At 39.9% G+C, this 19,196-nt stretch overlaps 2 protein-coding genes across 2 annotated transcripts; both read left to right on the forward strand.

Annotated features, from left to right (window-relative positions):
- Positions 1-622: 622 nt before the first annotated feature.
- On the forward strand, positions 623-4,107 carry LOC101170116 (UDP-glucuronosyltransferase 1-2). Its single transcript, XM_011483316.3, has 4 exons — positions 623-720; positions 857-1,149; positions 1,250-1,963; positions 2,604-4,107. Exons 2-4 carry the CDS (start codon positions 862-864, stop codon positions 3,186-3,188), a joined length of 1,587 nt encoding a protein of 528 aa, XP_011481618.1. The 5' UTR covers positions 623-720; positions 857-861; the 3' UTR covers positions 3,189-4,107.
- A 519-nt stretch (positions 4,108-4,626) lies between these two features.
- On the forward strand, positions 4,627-8,485 carry LOC101168388 (UDP-glucuronosyltransferase 1A5). Its single transcript, XM_004076204.4, has 4 exons — positions 4,627-4,735; positions 4,859-5,151; positions 5,257-5,970; positions 7,384-8,485. The coding sequence occupies exons 2-4, from the start codon at positions 4,864-4,866 to the stop codon at positions 7,966-7,968; spliced, it is 1,587 nt and encodes a 528-aa protein (XP_004076252.1). The 5' UTR covers positions 4,627-4,735; positions 4,859-4,863; the 3' UTR covers positions 7,969-8,485.
- The last annotated feature ends 10,711 nt before the right edge of the window (positions 8,486-19,196 follow it).

Consider the following 19,196-nt stretch of genomic DNA (forward strand, 5'->3'; position numbering starts at 1 on the left):
TTTAAGGCCTACCCAGTGTGTATTCTATACTTCACAAATAAGACAAGCTTTTACAACCTGAATTATTTTTGTCTGCTCCTAATTAATAAAAATTTGTATATTTGTATGAAGAAATGCGAAAATGCAATTTTGAGTTAAAATGATCCTAATAAGTGTCCTCCATCATAAGAAAAATGTCAACAGAACTTGTTAAAAACACCAAAAACAAAATTTTCAGTGGAGTGGGTTTTTAGGGAGTTTCACATTGGGTTTTTGTGGTTGGAATGATAGTTAATTGCCTCTCATTGTCAAAATCGATCTTGACAAGTAAGCAGTGGATGGAGCGAAGGATTTCAATCCCAGTATTGCTCCTTCTACGATACGTTTCACACTAAAAGTGGGCATTTGCTTGTAAAAGTTTATGTACTTTAACTTTAACACTACTCCAAGTTATTTTAACAGGAGCAATATAGCAAAAGTATAATGCACAGCTCACACATGATTGTCATTACCAGGTTTTTTCACAACTTTACAAACTAAACTTTTAAATCTGTGGAAATTGGAGAAATAGAAAATTCCTTTTTCCCCCATTTTTGGTGACATAATGCAACATGCGCCAGGGGTAACTTATTTACTTGTGAAAGGACACATCATCTCTGAGACTGGAGTTTGAACGCAAATATAATACATGTCCAGTTGATCAGGATTTGGGAATGGGCCACTACTGACTGCTGAAAAAAGGTAGGGATTTTAATTGAAACATTTTTTGGCCAATTACACATTTAACAGTGTGTGTTTTTAATGCTACTTAATGTTAAACCTGACCAGACTTTGATATAAAGTATTAAAGCAAATTTCATTGTTTCTCATTCTATAGGAGAAATGCATCAGGTGTGTGGAGTCTTTGTATTCTTTAATCTATGCCTCCATTTCCTGGCACCATCATGCAGTGGAGGAAATATTCTAGTGTATCCTATTGATGGAAGCCACTGGATCAACATGAAGATTCTTCTAGAAGAACTTCATGCCAGGGGACACAATATTACTGTGATTAGGGTTTCCACCAGCTGGTACATAAAAGAGAAGTCTCCTATCTACTCATCCATCACCGTTGAAGTGGAAGAGGCCTTGGAAGATTTTTTTGATGTGTTCATAAAGGAGCAAATTAGGGTATTTGACTCTGACTAATAGTTTGATACATAATATTCTCTGTTTTTTTTATTTATTAAACTGAGTTTTAATGTCATGTTTATTTATTTATTTTATTTAGGTGCAGCGAGAAGGTGCTTCACTGTCGTCTTTCTTCAGGCTACACAAAGACTTTATTTCTATGATGTCTCATGCTCATGCATTGCGGTGTAATGCTACAAAACACATTTTTGAGAATAAGAACCTGGTAAAACAAATCATCGATTCAAAGTTTGATCTGGTTCTGACTGATCCAGCAATGAGTGCAGGGGTCGTACTTGCAAAATATTTTAATCTACCTGTGGTACTCAATGTGCGCTGGATCACCAGTGGAGAAGGTCACTTTGTTCTGGCCCCTTCTCCACTTTCTTATATCCCAGTACCAGGATCAGGGTTAACAGATAGGATGGACTTCATTCAGAGGCTCAAAAACATATTTTTTTACGGCATCATAAACTTTCAGCAAATAGTTATGGTGGGGCCCATCTATGATGACATCTGTAGTAAATACATCCAGGGTGGGTGTAGCATTGTCTCTCTGCTTCAGCAAGCAGACATTTGGCTTTTTAGATCAGATTTTGTGTTTGACTTCCCTCGACCTACCATGCCAAACGTGGTCTACATCGGAGGATTCCAGTGCAAACCAGCTGAACCTCTGCCAGCAGATCTAGAGAAGTTTGTTCAAAGTTCTGGCGAACATGGAGTGATAATCATGACTTTGGGAACATTGGTTAATGAACTACCACAAGACGTTGCAAATGAGATTGCCGAAGTCTTTTCCAAAATGCCCCAGAAGGTAACAGATGACATTTTATTCATCTTTTTAATACAATATAAATATTCTTGATAAATATGACAAATCTATGCTGTTACTAATTGACCAATCAAAGAAAATCTAAAATTAAGCAGTAAGATAGGCCTTCAAAAATTCTACTTCAGTCATTTCTGTTTTCTAAGTACTTTCATCCTATTTGGATGCCTCCTGAACAGAGGTGTTCTGAGCATGTCCCACTAGGCAGATATCCCAGGGAAACACCCAGGACACCCTGGGGAGACCACATCTCTCAGCTGGCTTTAAGAGCGCTTTGGGATTTCTCTGGAGGAGCTTGAGAAAAAGACTGAAAAAAGCAAAGTCTGGGCATCAGCTTAGACTGCTCCGCTCATGACTTGAATGAGTGAAAGAAAATGGATGGATGGATGGATGGATGGATGGATAATAACAAATGTACATTTTTTTCTTTTAGAAGTACTAACCTGTATAACAGAAATATAATCATGTTAGATAAATCTAAACTTTTTGAATAGAGATTTAAGAATGACTTTGTCACTAAATTAACTGAAAGAAAAAGTGTTGGTCCTTTTTTGTTTTGGTTGTCCTACATTTTTTTTAAAACAGTCCAACTTATCATAATCCTATTTCTGTTACTTGTTTTTAGGTGATATGGAAACACAAAGGGGACCGTCCATCTACACTGGGCGATAACACTCTCATAGTGGACTGGATGCCACAGAAAGACCTCCTTGGACATTCGCAGGTTAAAGTCTTTGTAGCTCATGGAGGGACCAACGGAGTCCAAGAGGCCATTTACCATGGGGTCCCAGTGCTGGGCATCCCACTGTTCTTTGATCAGTACGACAACCTTCTACGTTTGCAGGAAAGAGGAGCTGGTAAAATCCTCCAACTTGCTGACTTGAATGGCCGCACTTTTGAAGAAGGTCTTAAGGAGGTGCTCCATAATATTAGCTACAGGCAAAACATTCAAAGACTTTCTTGTTTGCACAAAGATAAGCCAATGTCACCCATGGATCAGGCTATTTTCTGGATAGAGTATGTGATACGACACAAAGGGGCTCGACATCTGATTTCAGAGGCTTACAAGATGCCGTGGTACTCATATCACAGTTTTGATGTTGTCCTTTTGGTGCTGGCAGTAGAAACTGTGCTGCTTTACGCCATTTATGCTGTTTTCAGATTTCTGTGCTGCAGAAGGAAAAGAAAGACAAAAACCAAACAAAACTAAACAATTCTGTATTTGTTAAAACATTTTTTCCTCTAGTTTTGTTTAAATATTTGAAGCCAATTTACAAGTTGGGATGAATTTATTTTATGGAATAATGTAAAAAGCGGTCTAGCACTGAACCTAATGATTTTACTTTATTTATCCGGCTAAAAACAGGCGAAAGAGGAAATAAAAATAGAAATTCTAACACATCAATAAAATCAGGTTTTCTGCTGTTTAAAAATAGATTTTGAAGTTCTGTGGCAGTTGTTGTACACAGGCCTATGGGTATTTAAGTTTCGTTTTGACAACAGAAACCATCAAATGAAAAAGAAAAAGGTTTGATTAAAAAAAAATTGGAATCTAAAAATCAAATTTTGCTAAAATCAAGATTTTTTAAATCCTGTGTTACATCAGTCTTTGTTTAAAAAGAAGACTTGAAGTATTTTTTTCTTTGTGGTATAAGTGAAGAAAATGTAATATTTATATAGAAAATAAATATAAATATATTTTTTTGCGTAAAACTAGATTTACATGTTTTTTTATTGCAGCAACTTGCAAACAGTAATTAGCACAGCTGTAATAATTTCATTTGTAAAACTACATCTTATTGTTGTTCCAAAGATTTTACCATCTATCCAATGAGTGCTAAGAACTGTATATCTGGAGTTACGTTTGGCACCACCGTCTTGAGCAATAACCTATAGTTTAGACAAGACTGGGACGTTTTTTCTATGAATTTATTTCTTTTTTTCTTAAACATGATTAAACAGAGAAAATAACTGTTTTTTTAATGTCCCGTTTAAATGTTAAAAATTACATAAAAGGATTGTTTACACTTATTAATGCATTCATTTTTTTTAAAGGACGCTTGAAATACCTATAAGCACATGGACCCAGTTGTTTTTTTCTCTATGAATAAATTGATTTGAAAATGGAACTCTTCTTCTGTTCTTAATCACTTTGCTTTACAATCAAATAAACATTTCAAATGCATAACCAACATAACACATGATAGATTACCATATAACAATACAAATAAAAACAATCTAATCAGATTTAGCATTTAATTCTGCACTTTTTTTTGTTCAAGCATTTATTTTTTGTCTTATTACTGAAGCTGGAAAATTAAATGAACATTAATAAACTTTTTGGTTGCAATTCATCATTCAACCATACTTAATAAGTATGCTCACTTCTTATATGTATTTATAGCTACGTGACATTAATCTTTTACAGGTTGTACAATCTTTATTAAGAATTGAGAGGTCAGAGGTTTTCTATGCAAGCATTGTAAAACATTTGCGCCACAACTTTTACATTCTACTCTTTCACGGTGTTTATAAGATTTGTAACCATCAAACAATACAACTCATGATACATTTACAAAAGAAAATAATCAATTTTTTGGTCTACAGTATGTAACCAATGAGGTAACTCATTTACTTTTGAAGGACAGAGGAGATCAGAGGCCGGAGTTTGAACCCAAGTCTCATAAATTCCTGTTGGATGTACTTTACATGGGTATAGCCTGCTAGAAGGATACAACTATTGGCGACTGACAACAGGTGAGCGGATTTCAGAAACCTGTATCTCTGTTAGTTAAAACAAAATTTAGCAATGAGTTATTTTCTGTTTAAACAATCCAAAGCTATATCAACCTTATAGTCATATATATTCTCATTCTCTAGGAGCAATGTATCGAGTGTGTGGAGGATTAGCATGTTTTAGTCTCTGTCTCATTTTCTTGGTGCCATCATGCAGTGGAGGAAATATTCTAGTGTATCCTGTTGATGGAAGCCACTGGATCAACATGAAGATTCTTCTAGAAGAACTTCATGCCAGGGGACACAATATTACTGTGATTAGGGTTTCCACCAGCTGGTACATAAAAGAGAAGTCTCCTATCTACTCATCCATCACCCTTGAAATGGAAGAGGCCTTAGAAGACTTCTTTGATGTTTTCGTAAAAGAGCAAATTAAGGTATTTGATCATTTGCTTTATAGAAATAAATACATGAAAATTCTAATTTTCCATTAAGTATAAAGATCCCTTATCATCTTTGTGTTTTTATTTTTGCTATCATAGGTGCAGCGAGAAGGTGCTTCAATGTTGTCTTTCTTCAAGCTCAACAAAGACTTTCTGTCGATGCTCACTCAGGCTCACGTATTGTGGTGTGATGTTACAAAAGACATTTTTGAGAACGAGGATCTGGCAAAACAAATAACCGATTCCAAATATGATGTGGTTCTGACTGATCCAGCGATAGGTGGAGGTCTTGTCTTAGCCAAATATTTTAATCTACCTGTGGTACTCAATGTGCGCTGGATCCCCGTTGGAGAAGGTCACTTTGTTCTGGCCCCTTCTCCACTTTCTTATATCCCAGTACCAGGATCAGGCTTAACAGATAGGATGGACTTCATTCAGAGGCTCAAAAACATCTTTTTTAACTGCATCACAAAGTTTCAAGAATTGTTCTTGGTGGGGCCCATCTATGATGACATCTGTAGTAAATACATAGAGGGTGGATGTAGCATCGTCTCTCTGCTTCAGCAAGCAGACATTTGGCTTTTTAGATCAGATTTTGTGTTTGACTTCCCTCGACCTACCATGCCAAACGTGGTCTACATCGGAGGATTCCAGTGCAAACCAGCTGAACCTCTGCCAGCAGATCTAGAGAAGTTTGTTCAAAGTTCTGGAGAACATGGAGTGATAATCATGACTTTGGGAACATTGGTTAATGCTCTGCCTCAAGACGTTGCAAATGAGATTGCCGAAGTCTTTTCCAAGATGCCCCAGAAGGTAACAGACAACATTTATTACATTTTTTCAATTTAATGCCAAATTTTATGGAGATTTTTAATCTGCCCTTTTACGACTTTGATCGATATTGAAGATACAATCTTCCTACTGATGCTTTTAGCAGAATTATACCCCAGTTTACAAATGTGCACTGCTAGGATGCAATTTCCTAGTAATGAAAACTCTTTTTAAAACTAGCAATGACAATGTTTCTATTAAGGAAAAAAAGACGCACTAATAATATATTATGTATAATTAAAAAAAATCCCTTACTTCTGCCTCAAAAATGGTATTGTTTACAGCGTTTTTTCATTTGTTTGTGCCTCTTAGTCTCGCTGCTTTAAACAATGACATTTTTGGCAGTTAATCTTTTGTCATACACAACATACTGAACATTTAATAATGAATAAAACTACATTACAACTTATTACTTAGGTTTTACATTACATTACATTTAATTACTGCAAAAAGTATTATATTACTGCAAAATGTAACTTTTGTAATAAGTTACTTCATATTCCATTGTTTTTCTACACATGTATAGAATGAACACAGATATCCAGATTGTTGGTTAGAGGAACAACTTTGTGGCAAATCCAGCATCCTTTCAAGTTTACTGTAGCTGTCTTTTGAAAAGTAATGTAAGCAAACCAGGTTTAAGTCAAATTTATCCCCCCGAAAAACAAACTACATCCACTGCTTCCTGGTATAAAGATTCTTTGTCAACCACCTCTGCAATCAGCCAAATATGTACTTCTTACCTATTTTAATAAATTGAAGAAACACTGCTGTTACTCCTGTAAAGCACAATGGAGACCACAACTGCACAAGGCTCTCGTAATAAGCAGTCTGTACTCTCTGGGAAAAGGCCAATAAAACTAATACCACATTGTGCTGTGGTACTGCCCTCATTTACTAAGTTTACCATGCCACAGTATAAAATTTACTGACATTAGAGATTTTGGATGATAAAATTGAGGATGAAAAAAATTAAGGTAGTTTTAAAGTTGTGGTTATTTGAATTATAAACTGCCAAAAGCCATACTTATTTATTTACAACATGCTAAAATTTTTGACTTTGTTCAAATAAAAGGGAAAAAATAGTTGCAATTGATGTTTATAGTATCTTTTTTTATTTGAATAAATACTTGATTTTTACTTTTTTTTTTCAAATAAAAAAATACCCTATAAGCTTATAAAAATAATGGTGGCCGTAGGGTGACATGGTACGAAAAATAAATTGTAGCCACAAAATATTTAAAATATGCAAGTGCTAATTCATGGCCACAAAAAGGCAAAGAGTGCAAAATAAATACTATTTATGTGGCCACAGACTAAATTTTTGTTTTTATGGTCTTTCAGTATTCATTAAAAAAAGTATGAAATGATTGTAAGATTGTTGCTTCCTTTTAGGTGATATGGAAACACAAAGGGGACCGTCCTTCTACACTGGGCAATAACACTCTCATAGTGGACTGGATGCCACAGAAAGACCTCCTTGGACATCCGCAGGTTAAAGTCTTTGTAGCTCATGGAGGGACCAACGGAGTCCAAGAGGCCATTTACCATGGGGTCCCAGTGCTGGGCATCCCACTGTTCTTTGATCAGTACGACAACCTTCTACGTTTGCAGGAAAGAGGTGCTGGAAAAATCCTCCAACTTGCTGACTTGAATGGCCGCAATTTTGAAGAAGGTCTTAAGGAGGTGCTCCATAATAGTAGCTACAGGCAAAACATTCAAAGACTTTCTCGTTTGCACAAAGATAAGCCAATGTCACCCATGGATCAGGCTATTTTCTGGATAGAGTATGTGATACGACACAAAGGGGCTCGACATCTGATTTCAGAGGCTTACAAGATGCCGTGGTACTCATATCACAGTTTAGATGTTGTCCTCCTGCTTCTGGCTGTAGGAGCTGTGCTGCTTTACTCTATTTATGGTGTTTTCAGATTTTTGTGCTGCAGAAGGAAAATAAAGACAAAAACTAAGCTTAACTAAAGTTATCAGGTTAATCCGAAGTGTTTTCATTTGTTTTCGTTAGTTAATTTAGGAAAAACTGTTCTAGCGCAAAGGTGTGAATATGTAATACAAAAAGAAACCTTTTTAGTTTCTTTAAATTTTTCTTTTTCATAAAGTCACTTAAAATATTTCTCAATCCCAGAGTAACCCTTTATCAACTTTGAGAACTTGTTTTGAAAAGGATTTTTGTTTGTTTTACGCAACAACAGACTAAAAGTCATGAAAAGTTTATTTATAACCACTTCTACCTTTAAATTGAAAGTTTTTAAGGTGCTTGTACTTGTTGTCGGCAAAACAGTTTTTGCATATTATATTTGTCTTTAAGAATGAGAATGAGAATGATTAAACAAAAATGAAAGCACTGAACTCAAAAACGTTTTGTAATTACTAGCTTTTGCTTTTGTTTTTGAGGAAAAAGGTATCCCCCTTTTACTGTTCTGAATCAGTACAAAACACATTTTATTATTGAAAATAAATGGAAAGATGTTCTTATGTACATGTTTTAAGAGCTTTTGTACTAGTTGCCAAATTCCACCCTTTGTTACTGGTGTATTGGGACGACCCAAATGCAGGAACAAAGTGGCGAAGTGGAGTGAGGAGAATTATGTAATTAACAAAGGGCACCACTTCAAGTGGGACAGAAACTCCAAAACCCATTGTAATAACACAGTCCCTTAGCACAGACAAGAAAAAAAAATAAAAAAATAAAATAACAGAAAACCAGATTGTAACACAGAAACAGGGTAGCTTAAATAGAACACAACAAATTTACTAAAGTGTAGGCAGCTGGGGCGTGGCCATTATAGAGCCAAAGCTAACCTGCACAAAAAACAAATATAAACACATATATAAAATAACGCCCCTCTCACCCTCCGTGGGTGGCTTTTCCTCCAAGCTCGGGTCCTCTACCAGAGACCTGGGAGCTTGAGGGTCCTGCGCAGTATCTTAGCTGTTCCTAGTACTGCACTTTTCTGTACTGAGAGGTCTGAGGTCTTTCCAGGTATCTGTTGTAGCCACTCCTCCAGCTTGGGGGTTACTGCCCTGAGTGCTCCAATTACCACAGGCACCACTGTCACCTTCACTTTCCATGCTTTCTCCAGTTCTTCTCTGAGTCCCTGGTATTTCTCCAGTTTCTCATGTTCCTTCTTCCTGATGTTTCCATCGCTTGGCACTGCCACATCCACCACAACGGCTTTCCTCTGTTCTTTATCCACCACTACAATGTCTGGTTAGTTCGCCATTATCATCCTATCAGTCTGGATCTGGAAATCCCACAGGATCTTTGCCCTGTGATTCTCTATCAACTTCGGAGGTGTTTCCCATTTTGATCTTGGGGTTTCCACTTCATATTCTGCACACATGTTCCTGTATATTATTCCAGCCACTTGATTGTGGCGCTCCATGTAGGCTTTCCCTGCCAGCATCTTACACCCTGCAGTTATGAGCTGGATTGTTTCAGAACTTATTCAAACTTTATTTTATTTATAAAATAGCGCTTCTCATGCACTTTGTGCAGCTCGAAGCGCTTTAACACTAAAAACAGTAAACACACAACATTACAATAAAAACCCCAACCCACCCTTCACCCTTCCCACTCCCCTCCATTAAACCACATGACCCATGGCTCCCACGTACAATGAAATATGACTATGTAACTGTAAAAGAATAAATAAATAAATAAATAAATAAATAAACAAGTATGGCTTAGCTCTGCTGTGAGGAAACAGTATCTGGGAATCCTTTCATACCAGGAGCCAGCCCGGCCACCGGAACATCGCCACAGTGCCCACCCAGACCGGAACAACACCGGGGTCCCCCTCACAGCCAAAAGCTGTAAAATTAGACCCCAGCCGCCCCAGCAAGGGCAACAACTGCAGCAACAACCGCTGACCAAGCCGGCAATCCCTGGAGGAAAAGATCCCCTCAAGAAACACTGGGGCTAAAATCATAAGATGCTAAAATTAAAAACATAAAAAAGAAAAAAACATAAAATTGAAAATAAGATGCATAAAATTAAAATAAATACATAAATAAAATAGCCTATACTAAAACTAATAGAATAAATTAGCAGTTAAAATCAACTAAAAGCTAAATTAAAAAGGTGGGTCTTGAGCCTCTTCTTAAAAACCTCTACTGTCTCTGCGGCCCTGAGGCTCTCCGGAAGGCCGTTCCACAGGCGAGGACCATAATGGCAGAACGAAGCCTCACCATAAGTTTTGGTCCTCACCTTGGGAACAACTAAGAGGCCAGTACCGGAAGACCTCAAGGTCCGCGAGGGCTCATATTTTAAAAGAATATCATTTAAATAAGAAGGCCCAAGACCATAAAAACATTTATAAACCATTAAAAGAATTTTAAAATCAATCCTGAAACGCACAGGGAGCCAATGCAGCGATTTTAAAACCGGTGTAATGTGTTCCCGCCCTCTGGTTCTCGTCAGAACTCGTGCCGCTGAGTTCTGTAGAAGTTGTAAGTTTGAAAGAGACTTTTTGGGTAAACCAGAGAGCAGGGCATTACAGTAATCTAAACGACTGAAAATAAAAGCATGCATTAGCACTTCTGTGCTGGCAAGAGAGAGGAACGGGCGGACTCTGGCAATGTTTTTGAGATGATAAAATCCTGTCTTAACGACATTTTTAATGTGTGGGATAAAATTTAGCTCAGAGTCAAAAAGTACGCCCAGGTTTCTCACACATTGAGAAGGTTTAAAATTATGAAGATGTGGTAAAATCATCTCTCTCTTGTCTTCAGAACCGATGATTAAAACTTCAGTTTTGTCCTGGTTGAGCTTTAAGAAATTTTCTGCCATCCACAACTTTATATCTAAAATGCAGTTTAAAAGAGTGTTAACCGGTTCAAGGTCATCAGGAGACACGGTGATGTAAAGCTGTGTATCATCAGCATAGCTGTGAAAGTCAACGCCATGTCTCCTGATGACCTCCCCAAGAGGCAACATATACAAATTAAAAAGTATTGGCCCTAAAATTGACCCTTGGGGAACCCCACAGCTTATTTCGTGGATTCCTGAAGAGCACATATCCATACTTACATAAAAGTGTCGATCTGTCAGGTAAGAGTAAAACCACTTAAGAACATTTCCAGAAAGGCCCACTAGACTACTAAGTCTGTCTAATAAAATCTGGTGATCTACTGTATCAAAAGCGGCACTAAGATCCAGTAGCACCAGAACACCATGAAGTGGTCTGCGAAGTCCTCACATGAAGCATTAGATGATGGCATGGAGGACTTGTTGAAGTCTTTGTTTATTAAAATATCAATTGTTTTAAAAAGAAATTTGGGGTTGTTTTTATTTATTTTCTGAAATGATTTTTGAAAAATAGGAGGTTCTGGCCCGTTTAACTGAGTTATTGTAGATTTTGAGTTGTTCTTTAAAAATGTCTTTGTGAATTATTAATTTCGTCTTCCTGTATTTCCTCTCTGCTCTCCTGCAGTTCTGCTTCAGACCCTTAATGTCGTCAGTCTTCCATGGCATTTTAGGAGTGGCTTTTAATGTTTTTGTTTTGAGTGGAGCCACTGCATCTATGGAAGACTGAAGTCTGTTATTAAAATGATCAACAATAAAATCACAGGGTGCAGGTAAAATCTGAGCAGGAGTTTGCTTAAAAACATCAATAAAACTTGCAGCCACTTCAGGAGTTAAATACCGTTTCCTCACAGTTCTCACTGAGGCTTCCTGCTGGATTTCACTGGTGACAGTAAAAAACACACAGTAATGGTCTGAGGTGGCTATGTCAACAACAGAGGACACCCCAGTGGACAGACCATAGGTAATGACCAGGTCCAGGGTGTGTCCTCTGTTGTGAGTTGGCTGTGTGACATGCTGCTGAAAATCCATGCTGTTTAGAAGATTTAAAAACTCGCAGGCATAGATATCATTACAATTGTCAACATGCAAATTAAAATCACCAGTAATTAAAATCCTATTGTACCTAATATGAAGAGATGATAAAAGTTCCGAAAATTCTTCGATAAAACAGGAAGGAGGGGTTGGTGGTCTGTATACTGTGACAGTTAAAACAGGTGGGTCTCCAAAAAGAAAAGCATGATGCTCAAATGAACAATATTTACCGAGTAAAATATTTTCAGATAAAATTCTTTTGTGAGCAATCGATGCTGTACCTCCACCTTTCTTTCCTCCCCTGATTGAAAATAAAAAATTAAAATTAGGTGGAGAAGCCTCAGTGAGAATAGCTGGTGCATCAGAGCCAAGCCAGGTTTCAGTTAAAAACAAACAGGTTAAATCATGGTCTAAAATCAGATCATTTATGATAAAAGACTTATTTAAAAGGGATCTGACATTTAAAAGAGCCATCTTCATGGTTGTGGGTACAATCTTATGTGTGCATGTCATGGGTTTTGTGACTGATGTGTGAATTGGTCGGAGACAACAAATATGCGAGGCACGTGGATATGAATGCAAATGATTAGAATGTCTATTGGTGATGCGGACTGGTATGTGATGCTGTATGGCAGAGAATGATGAGTCAGGGGTGTGGGTGTCCTGGTTCAACCGTCAGCTGGATATGGTTTTGAAAGAACGGAGGGTGAGATCAATGTTCATGCTGAGAAGACGGGAACCACTATAGTTGGGGTGTAAACCGTCTGATTTGAAGAGGTATGGTCTATTGTAAAAAGTTGTGAAGTTATCAACGTATGGAATGCTTATGGAATGACAGTATGTTTTTAACCAAATGTGAAGCTGACGGACGCGTGAGAACATGATGTCTCCATAACGGGGTGCAGGTAGTGGTCCAGATACGATACAGTGTATGTTTAACTGTTGGATGGTATGAATCAGGTGGATGAAGTCCATTTTCAGAGTCTCTGATTGCTGCAGTTTCAGGTTGTTGGTGCCTGCATGTATGATAAAAGTCTCCGCAGAGGGGTATTTCACAGAGAGTTGGTGGGCAGAGTTTTTAATCTCATTGACGACAGCTCCAGAGAGTGTGTGTGTGCGGCACCTTCTGACCCGGACATGCCGGACAACGGAGTCTCCCACGATGAGCGCGGGCTGCTGCACAGGTCCGGGTCTTCCAGCGGGTCTCCCCGATACAGCAGCGGGGTGATGAGCAGCGGCCTCCGCTCCAGCGGGCTCAGGTGGAGAAATGGGAGCTCCATAGTGATGTTTCCGGGCAGACAGTACTCCAGCGTGAAGACCTGGTTTTTCTGTGGAGAGTGGATCCCCTGAAGCTGGTGAGATGCAGGTTGCGGCGCGCAAGCCCCGGGGAAGCTCGCCTGAGCGTCGGGCCACCGCCTCTTTCAGCAGACGGCGGCGTTTCCTTCTCGTGGCGGGGGCCAGCGGAACAGCAGAGGATCCGGGCGGCTGGGCCAGGCGCCTCTTTGCACAGCCTACAACTTGGGTCTTTTCTGGTGTGGTAGATCTGAGCCCCTATCGCTCTGGTGCTCAGGGCTTGTTCCTGAGCTGCCAGGATGAGCGTTTCAGGGCTGTCCTGTAGGCCAGTCCTTTTTTAGCCATTGGTAGGACTTCTTGATATCAGCCACTTTAGTTATGGTCCGGTGGTACATGCCATGCAGGGGTTTGTCCTCCTATGAGGATCTGTCCTCCAGCACTGTATCCTCTGCTCTCCATTGCCTGAGACATTCACTGAGCACACTGTCAGTTGGGGCCTTGAGCTTCATGCATCTTGGATGTTTTCATCCTGGATAGTGGCTTCTACACTCACTAGTCCTTGGCCTCCTTCCTTGCGGCTAGCATTCAGTCTCAGGGTGCTGGATTTGGGATGCAACCCTCCATGCATTGTGAGGATCTTTCGTGTTTTAATATCCGTGGTCTGTATCTCTTCCATTGGCCATCTTATTATTCCTGCAGGGTATCTGATAACTGGCAGTGCGTAGCTGTTTATTGCCCGGGTCTTATTTTTGCCATTGAGCTGGCTTCTCAGGAATTGCCTTACTCGTTGGAGGTATTTAGCTGTTGCAGCTTTCCTGTTGCCTGCTCCAGGTTGCTATTTGCCTGCGGAATTCCAAGGTACTTGTAACTGTCCTCAATGTCTGCTATTGTTCCCTCTGGGAGTTAGACCCCTCCTGTGTGGACTACCTTGCCTCTCTTTTTCACCATCTGGCTGCATTTCTCGAGCCCGAATGACATCCCAATGTCAGTACTGTAGATCCTGGTGGTGTGGATCAGGCAGTCAATGTCACGATCGCTCTTAGCATATAGCTTGATGTCATCCATATAGAGGAGGTGACTGATTTTGGCCCCATTTCTGAGTCAGTATCCATAGCCAGTCTTGTTGATTATTTGGCTGATGGGGTTCAGACCTCTGCAGAACAGCAGTGGGGACAGAGCATCACCTTGGTATATCCCACATTTGATGGACACTTGTGCAAGTGGCTTCCCATTGGCTTCAAGGCTGGTTTTTCTACAGCTTCATTGAGTTTCCTATGACGTCCTGTTGATGTTGTACAGCTCCAAGCATTCAGTGATCCATGTGTGTTGCATTGAGTCATAGGCTTCCTTGTAATCAATCCAGGCTGTGCACAGGTTGGTGTGTCGTGACCTGCAGTCTTGAGCAACTATTCTGTCAACCAGGAGTTGCTGTTAGGCTCCTCTGGAGTCTCTACCAGTGCTCTTCTGTGTGTTGCTCATGTATTGATCCATGTGCCTATTTATCTTGGTTGCAATGATGCCTGACTTGATCTTCCGTGTTGTGGACAGACAGGTTATTGGCCGGTAGTTGGATGGGACTGCACCCTTTGAGGCATCTTTCTGGATTATGATCGTTCGCCCTTCCATTAGCCATTCGGGGTGAGTCCCATCTCTTAGCAACTGGTTCATTTGTGCTGCCAGGGGCTCGTGGAGTGCGGTGAGTTTCTTTAGCCAGTAGGAATGTATCATGTCAGGGCCCGGTTCTGTCCAGTTCTTCATACCTGAGACTCTTTCTTAGATGTCTGCCATTGTGATGGTTACTGGATTCTGTTCCTATGTTCTTTTCTCAGAGAGACCAGCCACTGGGCATTGCTGTTATGTGCTGTCTCTTTCTCCCATATACTTTTCCAGTACTGTTCAGTTTCCAGCCTTGGTGGGTCTGCTTGGCTGTTTTGACCCTGCCACTGAGCGTGCACTTTCACAGGCTGAGTTGCGAACAGCCTGCTCGTCCGTCTTGCTTCATTGTCTCTTGTGTACCTCTTTAGGCGGCTGCTCAAGGCTAAGAGCCTTTGTTTGGCAGTTTCCAGTGCTTCAGGTATGGGCATCTGGCTGTATTTCTTAGGTACTTGCTTTCTCATTTTACCTCTTTGAGCCTCTGTCAGCTTACTCACATCCTTCAGAGTTGCCTTGATTTAGGCCTCTAACCGTTTCTCCATGGTGGGTATTGTTTTCTTCCATGGTTGCTCTTATAGCCAAGCATCTCAAGGATCACTGCTGCTGAAGTGTAAACCAGTTCATTGGTTTCTGTGATTATTGTGGTAGGAATTGCCCTCAATGCTTCATTCACAGTTTCCAGAAGACTCTCAGGCGTTACATCACTTAACCGTTGTTGCTGGTGCCGGGGTTGCCTAGTGTTCATTCTAGACATGATTTTGTCTTTCAGGTCAGTTGCTGCCTTGCTCAGCATATCTGTAGTTGTTGGGGCTGTGTACCCAAGCTCAGGGTGGGAGTGTGGTATAGCCTCCTCTCTGACCTGCTGTTGTGGCTCTCCCGTGGTATTGCAATTGTATTGTATCGCTTCAATCTCAAATTGTGATAGGAGTTGGCGTTTGTGGATGTTGGAGCATTGGGCTACCAGTTGTTTGGCAGTTAGCCTTGATTGTGGGTTTCGAAGCATTCATTCATTCCACAATCTTTGTATGTAATCCCTCTGGGTGGGATTACTTGAGTAGTAGCATACTAACAGATCCTTGTTCTCATATCTAGTCCATTTTCATCTTTTTCCAGTAGCCCACTTTCCATCAGGGTGCTCTGGTCCCCCAGCACCTAACGCAGAACTTGTTTGGCCGGGCGACGTCTGAGCCGGCATGACATGTGGTTCATTGTCTCTCATGTTGTGAGGTAGGCAGTAGCGTTAAGAGACTTGCCCAAGGACCCTCGCTGGGTGATGTTAATTGCTCGCCATTTTTATGGTAATTGCCCCATTTTCATTGCCATTAATTGTTCATTCCGCCCCTGGGAATCGAACCCTGCATGACAGTCCTGCACCTTACCAACTGAGCTACCCAGCCGCTATATACATATATATACATATATAAATATATTGTAAAATGGTAGCCAGAAAGGTGTAAAACATGTTTTCTAAATAACAAAAAACTAAAAATGTAGCTTAATGATTTTAACAGATGTTTGTTGAGAAGTCTAAAAATGTGTAACAGCTGTAAACTTTGTTTTATTATAAAGCCAACCTTTTTGCAATACATAATCTGGAAAATTTGCTTTTTTTAAATGCAGCTTTGTGTCAAAGAGGGTACTCTTAAATGTCACTAATGAACTGTATTACACTCTCAATGATGAAGCACTTTTCACTGAATCAACTATTTTTACCTTAAGGCTTTGATAATTATACCGTTTTGCAACTGTTCCATGTCTTCCAGCAACAAACATGTTGGTACAGGTTTCATTGAGACACATTAACATTCAGCAGGGCGGTATCAAACTAAACACTTCAGCTTTTATCTCTTATGGTAGAAGACACAACAGTTATTCTTTTCTAAAGTAAACGTGATGCTTATTTAACCGGCATAAAAACCTGAGACTTTGCTATGTAAACTACACATTATTTTTTTGATAAGGGAGAAGTTCACTATTCTATTATGCTGCTTTGACCCTTTAAAACCAGAGCTTTAGCTCCACTGTTGACATTCTTTCAACTACCTTAACCATTCAACTGTTTATGCAATTAATGTAATTCCAGTGGATTCCAAAGCGGAGAAAGGCAACTTTGTGCTGATGTGTAACACTTTACAGGAGTGAAATGCTTATGCAAGTCGCCAGTTAAATTAGACAGTATATGTAGTATAGTATTTGTCTAGTTATGCACTTTAGGCTTCTGTCACATCTGTGCAGGTTTTTGGGTTGTCTTGCAGTGTCCTTGAGGCTCGTACAGCCAACTTAAAAGATGACATGAAAATGACATTGTTGTGTGTGTGGTAAGTGTATTGTTTGGTACACACACTTATGACGTACGGGTGATGCTGTCGTATGGTGATTATGCAGCCCTCTAGTCTGTGAGTAAGGTGCACGTAAGGCCACATGCCATTTCTATTGTTTGTCTCCTATGTCTGACACCAAATAATATTAAATTTACTGTGGACTTATCCAATCTTGACATTCATAAGGTATCTGGACTAATTTTAACCCAAATTTTGTCCTGTTCTTAAACTAAACAAGGCCACCACATACAAGAATTGGCTGCAGTTAATATGACACGTCCAGGTTCCAAACTGCTTAATTCTAACACTAAACAATTACAACTGAGTGACCAATCAGCCTTGAGAACTGATCGTAATTGTCACAATTGAGAAGTTGCCAAAGGTGCTCAGGGACGCAGAAGTTCTCACAATGATGGCTGACTGACAGGTTGGTTCTTAAAAGTATAAAAAAACACGAACCCAAACACAAGGACACACACATCTGCAAGCACTCACTTGTCCTCCCAGAGCAAATCTGAAAGAGATGACATCATTCTCTCAACAGGCCAGTGAAGCATATCAGTTTCTTTCTCTGGAGGAACTACTGGCCGGAGCCCCAAGTGGATATTCTTTTGTGCATGGCAAACTCTGCTATTGTTTTGGCTGGTCATGTGTGCCTGTTGCTCTCAGTGTTTCTTGGAAATAAGTTGTTAAAAAGAAAATTGAGCTTTAGAAGGAAGCAAATAATGCCAGCATACTGCAAAGTTAACGTCAATACCTTTTTGACCAAACACACAGTTTTTGACCACGTAGTTGCTGATTATTATTGGGGGACTGCTTGGAAATAAGTCTTTTCTGGCAAAACACAGAAAATGAGTTCTGCATAACATTGGGAGCTGTAGCAACAATGGACTGGTTTGATTTTGATTTGGATCGACAAGAGCATAGCTGTCTGGCACTGCACTAAAAAGACTGTTTCTAGTTTTTGGATAAGAAGGAAAAGTCATGTAGTGCAGTTTCAAAGCTTAAAACATGACTCTTTGTGCTTGAAGTTGGATAATGGCCTGTTTCGGCCCTGGCCTTTGGTGTGTGTATGTGTGTGTGTGTCTTTTACAGAAACCTCCACCACACCACCTGACTTCACCTCCTGCAGGAGATGATTGCAGCCTCCTTCCCTCCTCCAATCACCTGGCTGGGCGGGAAACATAAACACCACAGCAACCCCCTGTTCCAGTGACAGCTGAATTCCTGGGAGGATTCCGTTTAATCAGCTCGCACCTGTTGTTGGACTTGGCATTAGAACCTGTGGAAACGGCCTGGTTTTTCCCTCTTGCGTGGGATCTTTGTTTTGGTGATATCCATGGGGCGGCCGTGGTGCAGCGGTCGACCCATGATCGTAATATTGCAGGTTCAATTCCCGCCTTTCACACCCATGAGTTGAAGTGTCCTTGGGCAAGACACTGAACCCCACCTTGCCTCTGGTGGTAGGCGGGCGACTGTGTTTGGCAGTGGAGCCGCCACCAGTGTGTGAATGTGTGAGTGACTGGGTGAATGGGTCTGTGACTGTAAAGCGCTTTGTCCTTGTAGGAAGAAAGGCGCTATATAAGTATACACCATTTACCATCTAGTTTGAGTTCCACATTGGTTTTGTTATTTATTGCATTAGTGCCTGAGCATTTAAATTTGTTACCTTCATTTTACTTTTGCAGCTGTCGATTAAATAAACGGCTGCACTGACATCCTTTAACCCTTACCGGCTTAATATTATTTCTTTATGTTACCTACAGTATTTTCTCCCTCTCTTGGGGTGGGCTGTAACACGGCCCATACAGCTTTTCAGTGCAAGGGAACAAAGTAAGAGGTTGATTTGGCTCTGTTTTATTTTATTCTAGACTATACCAACAATAAAAGTAAACAAAATAACTCAGTTATATTAGCTGTTACATTAAAGGTCAGAGAGCAATGAATTTTAAATGTTAGACCAGTTATTTTCTTTTGTTGATTTGGGGCCATTATTTAACTTTGCATAGTTGAGTCGAAGTAAACCATCCTTGTCCCTCTTGAATAGGAACATACTGTATAATAGGAATTAAAAGATGTGG

This window comes from Oryzias latipes, chromosome 14, assembly GCF_053564925.1.
Source record: "Oryzias latipes strain Hd-rR chromosome 14, Olatipes_Hd-rR_3.1".
In the NCBI taxonomy this organism is placed as follows: Eukaryota; Metazoa; Chordata; class Actinopteri; order Beloniformes; family Adrianichthyidae; genus Oryzias; species Oryzias latipes.